General features: G+C 42.0%; 1 protein-coding gene across 1 annotated transcript in view; it reads right to left on the bottom strand.

Annotated features, from left to right (window-relative positions):
- LOC131225368 (protein HASTY 1) overlaps window positions 1-13,478 on the bottom strand; it is a 109,792-nt gene extending 96,314 nt beyond the window's left edge. The window contains exons 1-2 of the mRNA XM_058220892.1: window positions 13,101-13,478; window positions 12,884-12,985 (exon numbers count right to left, since the gene is read on the bottom strand). Of these exons, the coding sequence (XP_058076875.1) occupies window positions 12,884-12,985; window positions 13,101-13,211 (213 nt within the window). The 5' untranslated portion in view covers window positions 13,212-13,478. The remainder of the gene's footprint in view (window positions 1-12,883; window positions 12,986-13,100) is intronic.
- Window positions 13,479-15,051: the final 1,573 nt, after the last annotated feature.

Here is a 15,051-nt window from a genome sequence, read left to right as displayed (position 1 = left end):
AAATTAGATCCAAAAACTATCTGGGGTGTTTTTCTGGGTTATTCTACACTCAAAAAGGATACAAGTGTTTTGATCTATGTCTGGAAAATGATTTATTACTACGGATGTCACCTTTTTTAATTCATCCCTTTCTTTTGTAGTAAGCCCACCTCTCTGCGGGGGAGCTTCATGAGAAGGAAGAGAGGCATCTTTGTCCAGCTTGTCCTCTACCTGTTCCTGTTCCTTGCAATCCATAAACGGATGCCTCAGGTAATTCAGAATATTCTACTAATACTACCACTGATACGGCAAAGGAACTCTGAGCGTATTCAAGACACCAGAAAGGGGTGATCACTGAGACCCACCTCCTAATTCTGTTTCCTTAGAACCAGGTAATATGTGTCCTATGTCCATGAATTATGTTCCCTAGTCTTCCCAATGCCTTAAGGAAAGAGAGGCGTCAATGTACTTCGCTCCCTATATCTAAATTGTTTCATATAAATTTGTGTCTCCTACCTATTATTATGTCTTGTCTTTGAATTATTTTGTGTCTTTGCCTTCCAGATTCCAAGAATCGGTTTCCAATCCAAAGTGGCATGAAGCAATGATGGGAGATGAGGGCTCTAATAAAAAATGTCACATGGGAACTGGCAGATTTACATAGAGGAAAAGAGCCAATGGGTTGCAAATGGGCCTTCACAGTGAAACACAAGGCAGATGGATCCATTGAAAGGTATAAAACTTGACTTGTTGTTAAGGGATTCATTCAGACTTATGGGATTGCTACAAGGAAACATTTGCTGCAATAGCCAAAATAAACTCCACGTGTGTATTGTTGTCCCTTGCTGCCAACTTTCCTTCACCTCTTTCTCAGCTAGATGTGAAAAATGTATTCCTTCATGAAGACTTGAAGGAGAGTGTATATGGCTCCTTCACCTAATTTCAAATTCGCCGTTAGTGAAGGAAAAGTTTACCAGTTGAAGAAGTCTATTTAAGAACTTTAAAAAAAATTGGCCATAGTTCAAGAGGTTCAATTAGGCTATCAAGAGGACAAGTTATGCCTAGAGTCAATCATTCCCTATGTAAAGCAACGAGGACAATTGACAACCATTGTGATTTTTTTTTTCTTTTAAGATTAACCAATGTGATTGTTTATGTGGATGATATTTTGGTGACAATAAATGATTCTGGGGAAATCAAAGACTAGGAATGATCTCTGTACGATTGGTTCAGACTTCAATGCCCCGTGGATAGTGGGAGGTGACTTCAATACAATTTGTTGAGCCATATGAAAAGATTGGAGGTTAAGAAGCCTGATTAAAAAGGGGGAACGAATATAACAACACCACAACAAAAACAAAGAAGAAAGATCGGCAGGATTGACTGCTTTTACATAAGAAGTCCATTCTGAAACATTCACTTGCACTAAACAAATGACCTCTTCAACTGAAGAACCTTTATTCTGAAAGCACCGACTGTTCCGATTCTAGCAAATAACCCAAAAAATTCCCATCGCGATAAACCTCTAAACTGCTTTATGAGATTTAGCTGTCATACCTCCATGCCAAGCCCACAAGAGATGGTCAATTGATTTCGACATCACCCAAGATGTATGACAAAGAAGAAGAAAGTGCTCCCAAATTCAACGGGCAAAAGGGCAATGAATGAAATGTTGGTCGATCTTCTTCGAATCCCCAATGCACATCAAGCATAAGTTGGGAATGATAAGAGATCACCTTTGAAGATTATCAATGGTTAAAAGCCCAACATTCTAAATAAAATGCAACTTTTCTAATAAAATCCTCAGCCCCCACTCAAACATTTCTAAAGCAAGACCCATTTCTCGCCCCCCAGATTGCCCAAAACACCAGCATGATAAGCAATCTCCACATTGCTTTTCCGAAGTTCCCTACACCTCCTTCGTTCCAAGCCTAAGAAGATCTTCCATAGTCGCCAGCATCACCAAATCCATCTAACACATGAAGAGGAAGTGGCTCCACACTTTGCGACAAAGGGACAGTGAATAAAGAGGTGGTTGATTGACTCCTCATTATCCATGCACATTAAAAAAATATTGGGAAGGATCATAGCCCTCCTCTACAAATCATCGATAGTAAGGATTCTCTTACGACACACCAATCAAACAAAAACTAAAGTTGGAACGGATGGAGGGGGAGATGTTGCCTTGGGTCTGAAACCAAACTATAGAGTAATTTAATGGAAAATTTCCTGAAAGCATTTATGGCCCACAAAATAGAATCTTCCTCTTACCCGTCAAACTTGACATTCCTTAGTCTCATGGAGGCTCGTGAACTCAATAATATCAGTGTCCAATAAATCTCTATGACATGAAGGCAGCCAAACGATCAAGTCCCCAATAACTGAGTAACAATCCGCCACTGCAACGAATCAGTCGAGAGCCAAGCGGGCAATTCTCAGAAATAGAACTTGTAGTGCTTGATCACCAAACCAAACGTCAACCCAGAAGCAAATGCGGAGCCCCTTTCCCAGGGCAAAGGACATGCCCCTATGAACAATATGTTCAGTAGATGCAACCGGTCTCCAAATAGCAAAGGCCTGGTACAACGAAGAAGTTTTCACGAACCAGTTGCACTTCTTTCTTTTTTCACACACACACCTGCACCCCCACAAACTCACACCACAATGGGTACTCGAACCCATGACCTCGTGTTGAAACTCTTGTGAGTCTATCACTGAGGCATGAGTATTGATCCAACCAGTTGCATTCCTACGTACTTAGCCGCCGCCACATCTCTCCACTGTTTCCCTTCCTTTACTCCAAACCTCCAAACCCATTTACCCAATAATATGTGGTATTTGTAGCCCCCCAACAGTTTAATTCATGCCCCTCCTTCCTTAATCGGCCTACACACTGTAATGCAAGGGCATTTTCACACTAGGCTCGAGTGGGGTGGCCTATGTGAAACGGGGGGCACACTCGGGGTAGGTGGCCCGTGTGAGGTAAGACCCCATGTGAAGTGGGGCCCACAGGGAAGGTCTGGCCGAGGGCCTGACCTAGGCTATGAGATAAAGAGATTGATTCACCACGCTCTATCGGTTTGAGCTACACTGGGCTCCAGTGGGATGCCTTGTGTGAAGTGGGGGGCACACTCGGGGTGGGCGGTCTATGTGAGGTGGGTGGCTCGTGTGAGGTGATGCCCATGTGAAGTGGGCTCATATGAAGTGGGGCCCATGAGGGGGGTTTGGCTAAGGGCCTGACCTGGGCCATGAGATAAAGGAATCGATTCGCCACGCTCTATCAGTTCGAGCTTTTAGGGCAAGTGATTAGTTGTCCTGTGTCAAAAGTGGTATCAAAGCAAGAGGTCTCGCATTCGAGACTCCTCACCAAGAGTGATGAATATAAGGGCATTTTCACACTAGGCTCGAGTGGGGTGGCATGTGTGAAATGGGGGCACACTCGAGGTGGGTGGCTCGTGTGAGGTGAGACCCATGTTAAGTGGGCCCATGTGAAGTGGGGCCCACAAGGAGGGTTTAGTCGAGGGCACGACTTAAGCTATGAGATAAAGGGATTGATTCACCACGCTCTATCAGCTCAAGCTACACTCGACTCAAGTGGGATGCCCTTTGTGAAGCGAGGGCACACTTGGGATGGGCGGCCTGTGTGAGGTAAGGTGCGCCAAATCGGTTATGTATTGGCCGTAACGGCCGATACGTAATGGTAACGACAAATACCGCTACGTGTTGCGAGGTTGAAACGGGGTGGCCCTGAAAAAGCAAGCCGTAACGGCCGATACAGACCATAACGGCCGTTACCCCGTATCAGTGTTTTCAGGAAAAAAATCAAAAGAAAATGAAAAAAAAAAATCAAAAAAAGGACTTACCTTCTTCGTTTCTTCTTTTATTGCGGCTAGGGTTGCGGCTGCGGCTGTAGCTGCGCATGCTACAGCTACAGCTGCGGATCTTCATCCACTTCCGCTTCCGCTTCTTCTTGCTGCGAGCCGGCAATGCCCTCTCTCTCTCTCTCTCTCTCTCTCTCTCTCTCTCTCTCTTTAAACGAGAGGAGGCTATGTGGCTGTTTCACAGCCATGCTTTTATATATATATAAAATGAATACTCCGGTGGTATTTTATGCCAAGTGCACGCACTGTTTTATGGGACGCACCTTGATGTATGTGTTGTATATCTATGTCGTCCATCAGTTTTTCCAGCTAGTTTTAGGGCATGATCCCTAAAATGAAGCAGATCAAAATCTCAAGTGACCACATGGATTGAATTTCCACCATTAAAAACTTCTTGGGGGCCACAAGTTTGCATCAAGCTGCTATTTGTGTTTTCCCTTTCATGCGGATCCATGGGTATCAACATGTTGGATGGCAAATAAACATTACATTGGACCTTGGCAAGTTTTAATGGTGGGTGTTCTACGACCACCTTTTCATGTGGTGTGGTCCACCTGAGATGTGCATCTGCTTCATTTTTGGGACCATGCCATAAAATGAGATGGCAAAACAGATGTACAGCATGGATATACAACACATACACTAAGGGGGGCCCTATGCTCACAACCTCACCCACACAGATTGCGTTGACGCAATGGCTACTAGACGGTGCTCTCTAGGCCCCATCATGATGTATGGGTTTTATCCATGTCGTCCATCCATTTTGCCAGATCATTTTTTGGCATGAGCTAAAAAATGAGGCTGGTGGACCATCATGGGAAACAATGTTGATTAAACGCCAACCGTTCAAAACTTCTTAGGGGCCATAAAAGTTTTGGATCAATCTAAGATTTGTGCTTTCCCTTCATCCAGGTCTGTATAACGTAATCAACAAGTTGGATGGCCAATAAATATTACAGTGGACCATAGGAAGATTTTAATAATGGATATTCAATCACAACTATTTCTTATGGTGTGGTCCACCTAAGATTTGAATCTGCCTCACCTTTTAGACTATGCCTTAAAATGAGTTAGCAACACATACATCAAGGTAAGCTCCACATTCAAGGCCTCACCTACTAGTGGTCTACCTGAGATTGTATGGAGATGTTAGTTACCATATGCTCTCTTCAAAACAGCTTTCTCACCAAAGAGTGGACCATTACACTAACATAAACATATTCAAAATCATAAATGAATGCATATTTGGAATATTTAGATTTTTCTGAATTTGATGGATTTTTTTAAGATTTTTTTGACCAAAAAAAAATTTTCTAACCGATGCAGGGGGCGTAATGGTTGTTACTCCCTCGTATCGGCCGTTACACCGTATCGGTAACGGTGGACAGCGTTACCACAATAGAACACCTTGGTGTGAGATGGGTGGCCCGTGTGAGGGGATGCCCATGTGAAGTGGGGCCCACGAGGGGGTTCGGCCGAGGGCCTGACCTGAGCTATGAGATCAAGGGATTGATTCACCACACTCTATCAGTTCAAGCTTTTAGAGCAAGTGGCTAGTTGTCCTACGTCAAGTGGTATCAAAGCGGGAGGTCTCGTATTCGAGACTCCTCACCGATGGTGATTAATGCGGGGGCATTTTCACATTGGGCTCGAGTAGGGTGGCAAGTGTGAAGCGGGGGAACACTCGGGGTGGGTGGCCCATGTGAGGCGGGTGGCTCGTGTGAGGCAAGACCCACGTGAAGTGGGGCCCAAAGGCTTGACCTGGGCTATGAGATAAAGGGATTGATTCGCCACGCTCTGTCAGTTCGAGCTTTTAGAGCAAGTGGTTAGTTGTCCTGCACCACACTGCGTCCCAATTGAGGAGAGGGAACTTTTTCCTCTCGTTAGCGCCATTCCAAAGAAATTTTCGTCTCAACCTTTCAAGTCTTGAAAGAACCATCTTTGGGCATTAGAATAACGACAAGAAATAAATGGCCATATTAGAGATAGCCTACTTGATAATGGTTAAGGGACCTCCTAGCGACATATAGCAACACTTCCAGTAAGCAAGCTTCCTTTCAATTCTCTTTACAACCCTATCCCAAAGGTGAATAGTTGGTTTCCCAATGCCAAGTAGCAACCCAAGATAGGTGGAAGGAAAAGAGTCGGTTTTACAACCAAAAATGCCAGCAAGAGTCTAGAGTTCCTCCTCCCTCCACATGGATGCCAAGAAGTTCCGATCTTGCAATATTAACCTTCAAACATGAAACTGCCTCAAAACAAACTGTCAACTTGCGGAGATTATCAACTTCATTCGCCTCTGCATCATAGGAAAGTAAAGTACCGTCCACATACTGAAGATGGGTAATATGGGGCCCATTTCTTGCTACCTTGAAACCTTGGAACAACCCAAACTCCACACCTCTACAAAGCATCACGCTAAGAGCTTTGCAGTCGGCATTATCATAGGTCTTTTCAATGTCAAGTTTACACACTAGCCCACTCTATCTCCCTAAACCTGACATCAATACATTCATGAACTATCAAGGCGTTGTCCAAGATCTGTCTACCTGCCACAAAGGCTCCTGATTGTCTAAGATCACTTTAAGAAGAAGCTCCTTGAACCTAGAGGCGAGAATCTTCGCTAGAATGTCTTGAGGTGTTCCTACGGGGTTGATTGGCCAGAAACCTTTCAACTACTCGACACCTTCATCCTTGGGAAGCAACACGATTAAGGAAGCAAAATGAACCCGCCCAAAAAACTCCGATATAAAATCGATGACATCCCCTCCGAGCCAAAATTTCTACGAAAAAAATAATATAGGGAATCCATTAAGGTCGGGAGCTTTATCTTCGCACATCGAACATAAAGATGCACAAACTTCTTCCTCAACAATAGGGTTTTCAAGGGACGAAGCTGCTTCAACAAAGATCTGGTTAAAGAGACTACTATCGAATCATGGCCTCCCCCATTTTTCAGCAGATAAGAGATTTGTATAGTAGGATGTAAGAGAATCAGAAATCCTATCCTTATCCGAAATACGAGAACCATCAATCAACAAGCTACTGATTTTATTACCCCGTGCCTCAACACTAGCATACTATGAAAGATACGAGTGTTCATATCACCCGCTTTGAGCCATAAAGCCCTAATCTCTACAGTCATTTGATCTCCTCTTCTTTAGCCTTTTGCGCAAATTTTAGGGACAGATCATTCCTCTTATCCCTGTCTTCTTCTGACATGGAGCCATTTTCTTCTAAAAGATCCAGCTCGTGGATTTGTTCAGGTATCTTCTCAAATTCAGCCTCCCTTGCCCTCAAGACTTTTCTTCTTCCACAACCTCAATTTTTCTTTCAATAACTTCAACTTCCTGTATAATCTGAACTCAGCGTAACCCTCCACCCCAAAAGATCCCCACCAGTCTACCACCAACTGCTCGAATTTGTTGATCTCCAACCATGTCGCTTCGAATCTAAAGGGACTAGGTCCCCAATTTTCATCCAGAACCTCAAGGACAATCGACCAATGATCAAAAGCCACCATAGGCTGTCCAATCAGCATAAACAAGAAATCTGTCGAGGCATGACATAGTGACATGCTCCTGCCCATTTGAACTGGTGAATCAAACCCCCTCCATAGGCAAGTCCACTAGCTGATGTCGATTCACCCAATCAGAAAAACAGGCAATGTTGTTGGTGATGTTTCCCAATTGGACTTCTCATAAGAAGACCGAACAATGTTAAAATCGCCACCAACATACCAAGGGACCACTCATTTCTGCCTAACATTGTCTAGCTCCTCCCACGACTAACTGCATAGATTTTTCGCACATGGACCATACACCGAAGTCATTACCCATTGGAACCCCTCAAGTCACGTAGTGGAACAGAAGGAAGGAAAAGCTCCTTGCTTACACCAGAAGACATCTGCCAATTGCGATAACTCCTCATCTGACACGTGCATCCCCAACAATTCAGTTTTAATGACGTTAACATTAGGGCCCAGCCCGAAACTACTTCAAAGCAAACGACAATCTTCTGAAGGTTGTCAGACGAAGTTTCCTATCTACATCGCAGAAGAGAATCGTATCATCGGCATATTGAAGATAGCTAACTTCCATTCCCACGTCTACCACCTTGAACCCGTAGATTAAACCATTTTCCCTAGCCTCGTGGAGCATCATACTAAAAGCCTCCCCAACCTTTTATACCAAGAAGAGCCTTAAAAAAGACATAAAGTTGAAATAAAGGATCTAGGGAATTTGAAATATTTTTGGGGAATAAAGGTGGCTCATTCAAAGAAAGGTATCGTCATCTCTACTTTGGACTTGTTGAAAGACACTAGTAAGCTAGGCGTTCGTTCTACATATTCTTGCACTAATCCTAATCATAAGTTGCGCCAAAGTGAGGGTGAGTTATTATTGAACAAGGAAATGTATCAAAGATTAGTTAATCGACTACTCTATTTATTACTTACTCAACCTGATATAGCATTCGCAGTAAGCATGATAAGTCGATTTATGCTGGCACCAGGAGTTCCCCACATAGAGACTATTAAGAGGATATTCAAATTTCTGAAGAATTCTCTAGAGAAATGTCTTTTATTTGCAAATCATGACCATCTCAACATTAAAGCTTATATTAATGTTGATTATGCTGGTGAAGTAAATGACAGAAAGTCAACTACAAGATACTTTTGTGGGGAAAAAACTTGGTCATGTGGAGAAGCAAGAAACGGGATGTAATCATATAGTGGCTCAATCTCGTGTAGAAGCATAATATAGGACCATGGCGCATGGCAAGGTAGAGTTAGTGTTGATAAAAAATTTGTTACGAGGCTTCGGAATTCTGACCAGTTCTCCTATGAAGCTTTTTTGTGATAACAAGGCAGCTATCAGTATTGCTCAAAATCCAGTCCAACATGATCATACCAAAAACATTGAAGTTAACAGGTGCTTCATCCGTGAGCAAGTTATCTCTCAAAAGTTGTATCTACCATTTGTAACAATCTAGAATCAACTTGCTAATATTCTTACTAAGGGAATTGTCCAAATAAAGGGAGAGTTTGTTCTCAACAAGCTTGGCATGATGGATATGTATGCCTAGCTTGAGAGGGAGTGTTGAGATATAGAGTTATAAGGGTCTTTGTGTAATAAAGCATTCTTGAGGGGTGTATATGTAATTTTTTATAATAAAAAATTTTAGTAAATCATGCGTAGAAAGCTGACACCCTAAGTCTCCCTACTCTTCTCATCTCTCTTTTTCTTCCTCCTTTCTTCCAAACTCACCTTACCTTGATCTCTCGTCTTCTACCCCTCTTTCATCCTATCTTGATCTCCAAACTCTAATAACCACGAACCCTAAATCTTCAAGAAGTAATTTAAGCCAAACAATTTCACAAGTTGTGTGCACTATTGATCCACATTACGCCTCAGCACATGACTTGGCAACCACAACTGCTTTTTAGTTTTCCAGGTAACCACATTGCCATTAAAGAAGGTGCATTAATCGTAGTTGACCGTCTATCATATCTTGACCTTGCATAATATGCATCTAAATAACCAGTTATTTGGAGATTATCGCAAAATCTATACATAATGCATTTCCCAATTGAACACTTCAAGTACCTAAGGATTCTCGTAATTGCAGCTAAATGTAGAGCTCTTGGACTTTATGATGCAGGACATGAAATTCAAGTATGATGTGCAAGATTTTCAGGCTTTAGATCACACTAGTTTAGAAACAATTACACAAAATTCCATATCCCACACAAAAATTCAAACATTCAATCAAGAGGAATCTTATGTGGATCCAGGCCTACACATGCTAGGGCCAAATCAATCAAAATTATAGACCAAACAAGAATCAAAGGAGGGTAAATTCATCCACACATGCACAGAAATAATTCTTCAAATCCAAAGAATTCAAAATTTTCAATTTGAGGAACCCTAAGATTGAAGAAAGGGCATAAAATTGGGGATTTGAGTAATTTAGGGTTAGGTTTAGGGATTTTGGGTGAAAGATGAGTGAAAGAGAGGAGAGAGACGAACCAGAGAAGTACCGCACGTGTGGACAGCAACAATGGCCCGGCCGCACGTACGTAGGATCCCGACCGCACGTATGTGGGGCCACTATTCAGAAAAAGGTCACCTTAGCCCTGGTCGGCCAGGGATGGACTCCAAAACCCCCAAATCTCAGCTCAATCTGATGCATGGTTTGTGCGTGGTGCTCCGCCAAAGTTTCAGCCCTCCTGCAGGGCCATATTTTGAAAATCTATTGTATAAAGAAAAACAGCTGCAATAAAGGATGGATTTGAAGCATAGATGATTGTTGGAGAAGAGAAATATAGATAGAAGGTGGGGTGAATCAGGATAGGTGTGGCTTCGCACCACGGTAGTCAGCCCTTCGAGGAATTGAGGGTTTCACACCAAATTGAATCTCCACAACTCAGAAATTTAGAGGAGCAGAAAAACATAGCAATTTTATTAATCTTTATTGAGGGAAAAAAAGACTACAAGAGGTGCCTATTTATAATAAAACCCTATACCCCAAAACTCGCGCCATGCGCGCAACCTATTACTTGGAGACGAAGTAATCAAAAAATAACAACTAATCAAAGCAATCTAAACCGTCCATAATATTCCTAATAACAATAATAAGCAAAACCCAAGGTACTAGATTAATTAAAATAGTGAGCCATGGTCATGAGAACCCATAGTGGGATTTACATGACTATCGAGTCCACTCCAACGGACCAAAACGCAGTCCTCTAACTAGGAGGCCCTCCCTAAACGTCATCATCTATCCAGGTCGATAGTAGGGCCCTCCTACTTGCGTACGTGCGTAGGGGGGCGTGCGTGTGCAGGTGATGTCCCCATCACTTTACCTAGACTAACTAACCACGCGACATAAAAGGCAATATTTAGTATGTTGACGGTCAAATAGATGAGCTTGTCAATGAGTTTTCTATACATACCAGGATCTACCAATAACTCTCCTTTTAAGGCTCAAGTTTGAGATGAGGATCCATCGAAGTATCCACGAGCTTTGCACCTAGCATACATGTCGCTTCCAATGAGTCACAAACATATTTTAATATGAGGTTATGTCTTCCTAGTATACAAGTATGCTCTTCCAATAAGTCACAAACATGTTTCAATATGAGGTTATGTCATCCTAAAAGTTCCTTCGAGAGCTTGTGATACGAAAACTTCATTCAGGTAGCCTCAGTGATCACTCTGGCCTCGACAAAACAACAACCCTAATTGAGGACCATTTCTATTGATCAAGTTTGAAGAAAGACGTCGAAATTAATGTTCAGCACTATCAAGTGTGCCAACTAGGTAAAGATAGTGAGAAGAATACTAGTCTTTATACTCCACTACCTATGCTAGATGTTGCATGCGAAGACATTAGCATGGATTTCGTCCTAAGATTGCATAAGAGTCTAAGACTCAATGTGGCTATGACTCTAGTTGCAATCAACAGGTTTTCTTAGATGGCTCATTTCATCCCTTGCAAGAAAGCATCGAATGTGCTACACATTGCCAATGTTTTCTTCAAAGAAGTGACTCGTCTATATGGTGTTTCCAAGATAGTTATATTTGATCGCGATGTTAAGTTTATGAGGTACTTCTAATGAACTTTGCGGTCTAAGACGAGAACTAAATTAAAGTTCTCAAGTGCTAATTATCCACAAATGGATGGGCAGGCTAACGTTGTCAATCGTAGTCTTGGGAGCTTGCTTCGCTGTTTGGTTGGCGATCATATCAATTTATGGGAGATCATGTTACCACGAGTTGAATTTGCCTATAATAGCTCTATGAACCGCACTACGGGACTGTTCTTTCGAATTTGCGACAAGCATGCGACTTCGACAACCTATCAATTTAGTCCCACTTCATATTGTTACTCACTCAAGCCAGGACATCGAAGTTTTCGCACAGCATATTAAAGCGATACATAAGAAAGTCAGAAGGAATATCACCTTTAGTAATGAAAATTACAAGGGGCACGCAAATGTTCAATGACATTTTGCACAATCTCAATAAAGAGATAGGGTTGTCATCTAGCTCAAACCTGAGAGGTTTCCAGCAGACTCTTACACCAAGCTCCACCAGCAAACGACGGGCCATTATCGTCTTTTGAAGAAGCCGAGTGATAGTGCATACCTGATCGAGCCTCCACCCGAAATGAAAATCAACCCCATTTTCAATGTAGAAGACCATGCAATTTATCTTAGACATCATGAAGACAGCAGAAGAACGAGCTATCTAGATACCTAAGGTACCACACCAATTCAAAAAAAAAAAAATCATTGAAGATGTGTTGGATGATTAGATAGTTTCTACACATTAAGGAGGATACCGGAAGTTTCTTGTCATGTGGAAGAGCTGACCTAGATCCGGCAATACGTGGATCTCAGTAGACAATTTCAAGAACATCCACCTGGAGATCTATCAGTACATTGCTATTAACTCAATGGAGCTGAGTTTTTCCAAGCTGGAGGAAATTGATGCACTTGCTCCACATCCCACACGTGTGCACAAGAAGAGGCTTGCTTTCCATTTTTAGTTTGTTCCTAATTTCCTTTCTTTCCTATTTTTATGTTTGGAAAATATCTTTATGTTAGGAAAAAAGTATTATTAGATTTTGTTGTTTAATGGATTTCTTATTTTAGACATCTTGGCTAGCAAGGAATCTTATTTTAGATTCCTTAGATTATGTTAGACATATTTCAAAGAGGAAACCTTGTAAACACTCATTATAAATAAAGCATTGGCAGTCATTGCATCTTTCCCTTGGGAAACTCAGATTTTTGATTTGGTGTGTTGAACTTCATTGCGATTAGTTTCTTCCATGATCTAGTTGCATTACACCATAAAATCTTGAAATATGCATACTTCCTTTCTACATTTAATGTTAAAACAGTACAATATCAAAAGCAGAAAATGGTGAATGCATATCAAGAGGGTGGGTGTAGATATCAATTTCCATATTCTCCTGGAAGTCGATAGAAAGACAAGCCAAAAACAGGCGCAAACCTGCAACATTTTGAATCCATGTAGCCGAATCTCTGAAGACCAATCTTTCCTCACCAACGTAAACGACGTATTCGCCAAAACACGTATATCTCCTGCTTTTACCTGCAAAAGCAAAATACACATTCAAATACATACCGACGATACGGCCTGAAAATGAAAGCTATTGAGAAATTATTTAAATTTAAATAATAATAATAATAATAACTGAAACTCGTACGGATTCCAAGTAGGAAATGGCGGCTTTTCTAGCTTCGGGTGAGGTGTTCCAGTCTAGGGCTGCGGTGATGGCGCTAGCGACGTTGTTGGCGGTGCTGTTGTTTTCGTCCATGCCTGGAGGCGTATGATGAAATGCCAGTTTTTTTAACCCTAGTGAAATTTCAGAGAACGGGTGCTTTGAAGGGTTTGTTGAAGTTAAATACAAGAAAGGGGAAGAGATGAAGAAATATTGTTGAAGAAAAAGTAGGGTTCGTTCTCTCTCTTTGCTCTGCTATTCTTTTATGCTGAAGACTGAGAATAGATAGAAAATGGAAAAAAAGGGGGAGAGGGAAGACTGGGAAGAGAGCTGGAAACGTTCTGTATATGGATTAAGCTTTCTAAGCGTCGTAAATTACGGCTCAAGCCCTTACGGAAGATAGACGGTGGAGAAATTCTAGAGCGAATCGCACCAGGGAGGGGTGGAAAGTGACTCGGATTTAGGGACTCCGTGCGCTATAGCGTGCTGAGTAATCTCTGTGGGGCCCACTTTGGATATATATGTCTTATCCATGCCGTCCATCTGTTTTTTAAGATCATTTTAGGTTATCAGAATAGAATTTAACTGTATCCAAGCTTAAGTGGGCCACACCACAAGAAACAGTGGGAATAATGATGTCCACCGTTGAAACTTTCCTAGGGCCCACAGTGATGTTTATTTGTCATCGGACTTTCTCATAAGGTCACTCAGGCGTCTATGAATGGAAAACACAAATATCAGCTTGAACCAAAATTTCTGCAGCCCTGATAAATTTTCAACCGTAGGTATTTAATGTACATTTTTTACTTAGGTGTGGTGCACTTGAGCTTTGGATATGCTTCAATTTTGGGTTCATGCACTAAAATGAGCTTATAGAAATGATGGATGGCGTGGATAAGAAACATATATCACGGTCGACCCCACAGAGTTTACTTACTCATCAAGCAATCCGCATCCATTTAGTATCGACTCTCCGGTATTGACGTGCGCCCCACCATGATCCATCACTCTACAACGTGAAAAAAGTGTCGATTAAACACGTCTACCAGTGAAATCTTTCAGGGCACAGAAGTTTTGGATAAGCTGATACTCGTTTTTTTTCATTCGTCCAGATCTCTGTGACCTAATAAACAACAGGTTATATGGAAAAAAAGCATTACAACGGCTCTCAGCAAGTTTTTAATGGTGAGTGTTTAATCACCACCTTTTCTATGGTGTGGTCCACCCTCACGACCTTTTCCTATGGTGTGGTCCACCTGTGAATGAACTGGAAAAATGGATGGATGGCATGGAAAAAATACATAAATGATGGTGGGACACTGACATCAGTACTGGAGGGTTCACTACCGAGTTTGAGTGTAATGGAAAGTAGGGCTGTCAGCTGCCCATGACGCCTGGCACACATCGCTCAACATGGCCCCTAGTTAGGGCCATTGGCTAGCCAAAATATACCACCCTGGGCGTAGCCTGAAATTTTTATGCTGGCCCAAACTAAGCTTGAGTGTTTCTCTAGTGGAAGAGAGAGACGAGCTTGTTTGAGGCTTGTTGTGAGGCAAGAATGACATCAGATTTGGATTCCAGTAAAGATCGAGCAAATGCAACTAATGAGGAAGTCAATAAGAGCTTTGAGCTTTAAAAATGAGAGTGTGCTATAGAATGAGTCAGCTCGGGTGTGTTGATTGATGTCTTCAATCAGGAATAAGGGAGTTTGATCGATCGAACTCCTAGCTTAATCAATCAAGAAACCCTATTTTTTTACAGTCCCTGGAATATTTTGGTCATGTTCAATCAATCGAACATGGTGGCTTGATCAATCGAGGATTGCTCGATCAATATTGATTGATCGATGCTTATATTGATGGCTTGCACAATTTTGCATACTTACGCAATTAGTTTCCTATTCTGGGTGTTATACTATGTATGTGGTTGTAATTGC

The sequence above is a fragment of the Magnolia sinica genome, chromosome 14, assembly GCF_029962835.1.
Source record: "Magnolia sinica isolate HGM2019 chromosome 14, MsV1, whole genome shotgun sequence".
Classification (NCBI taxonomy): Eukaryota; Viridiplantae; Streptophyta; class Magnoliopsida; order Magnoliales; family Magnoliaceae; genus Magnolia; species Magnolia sinica.
The sequence above is the reverse complement of the archived record's forward strand: the minus strand, read 5'-3'. Positions and strand labels throughout refer to the sequence as shown.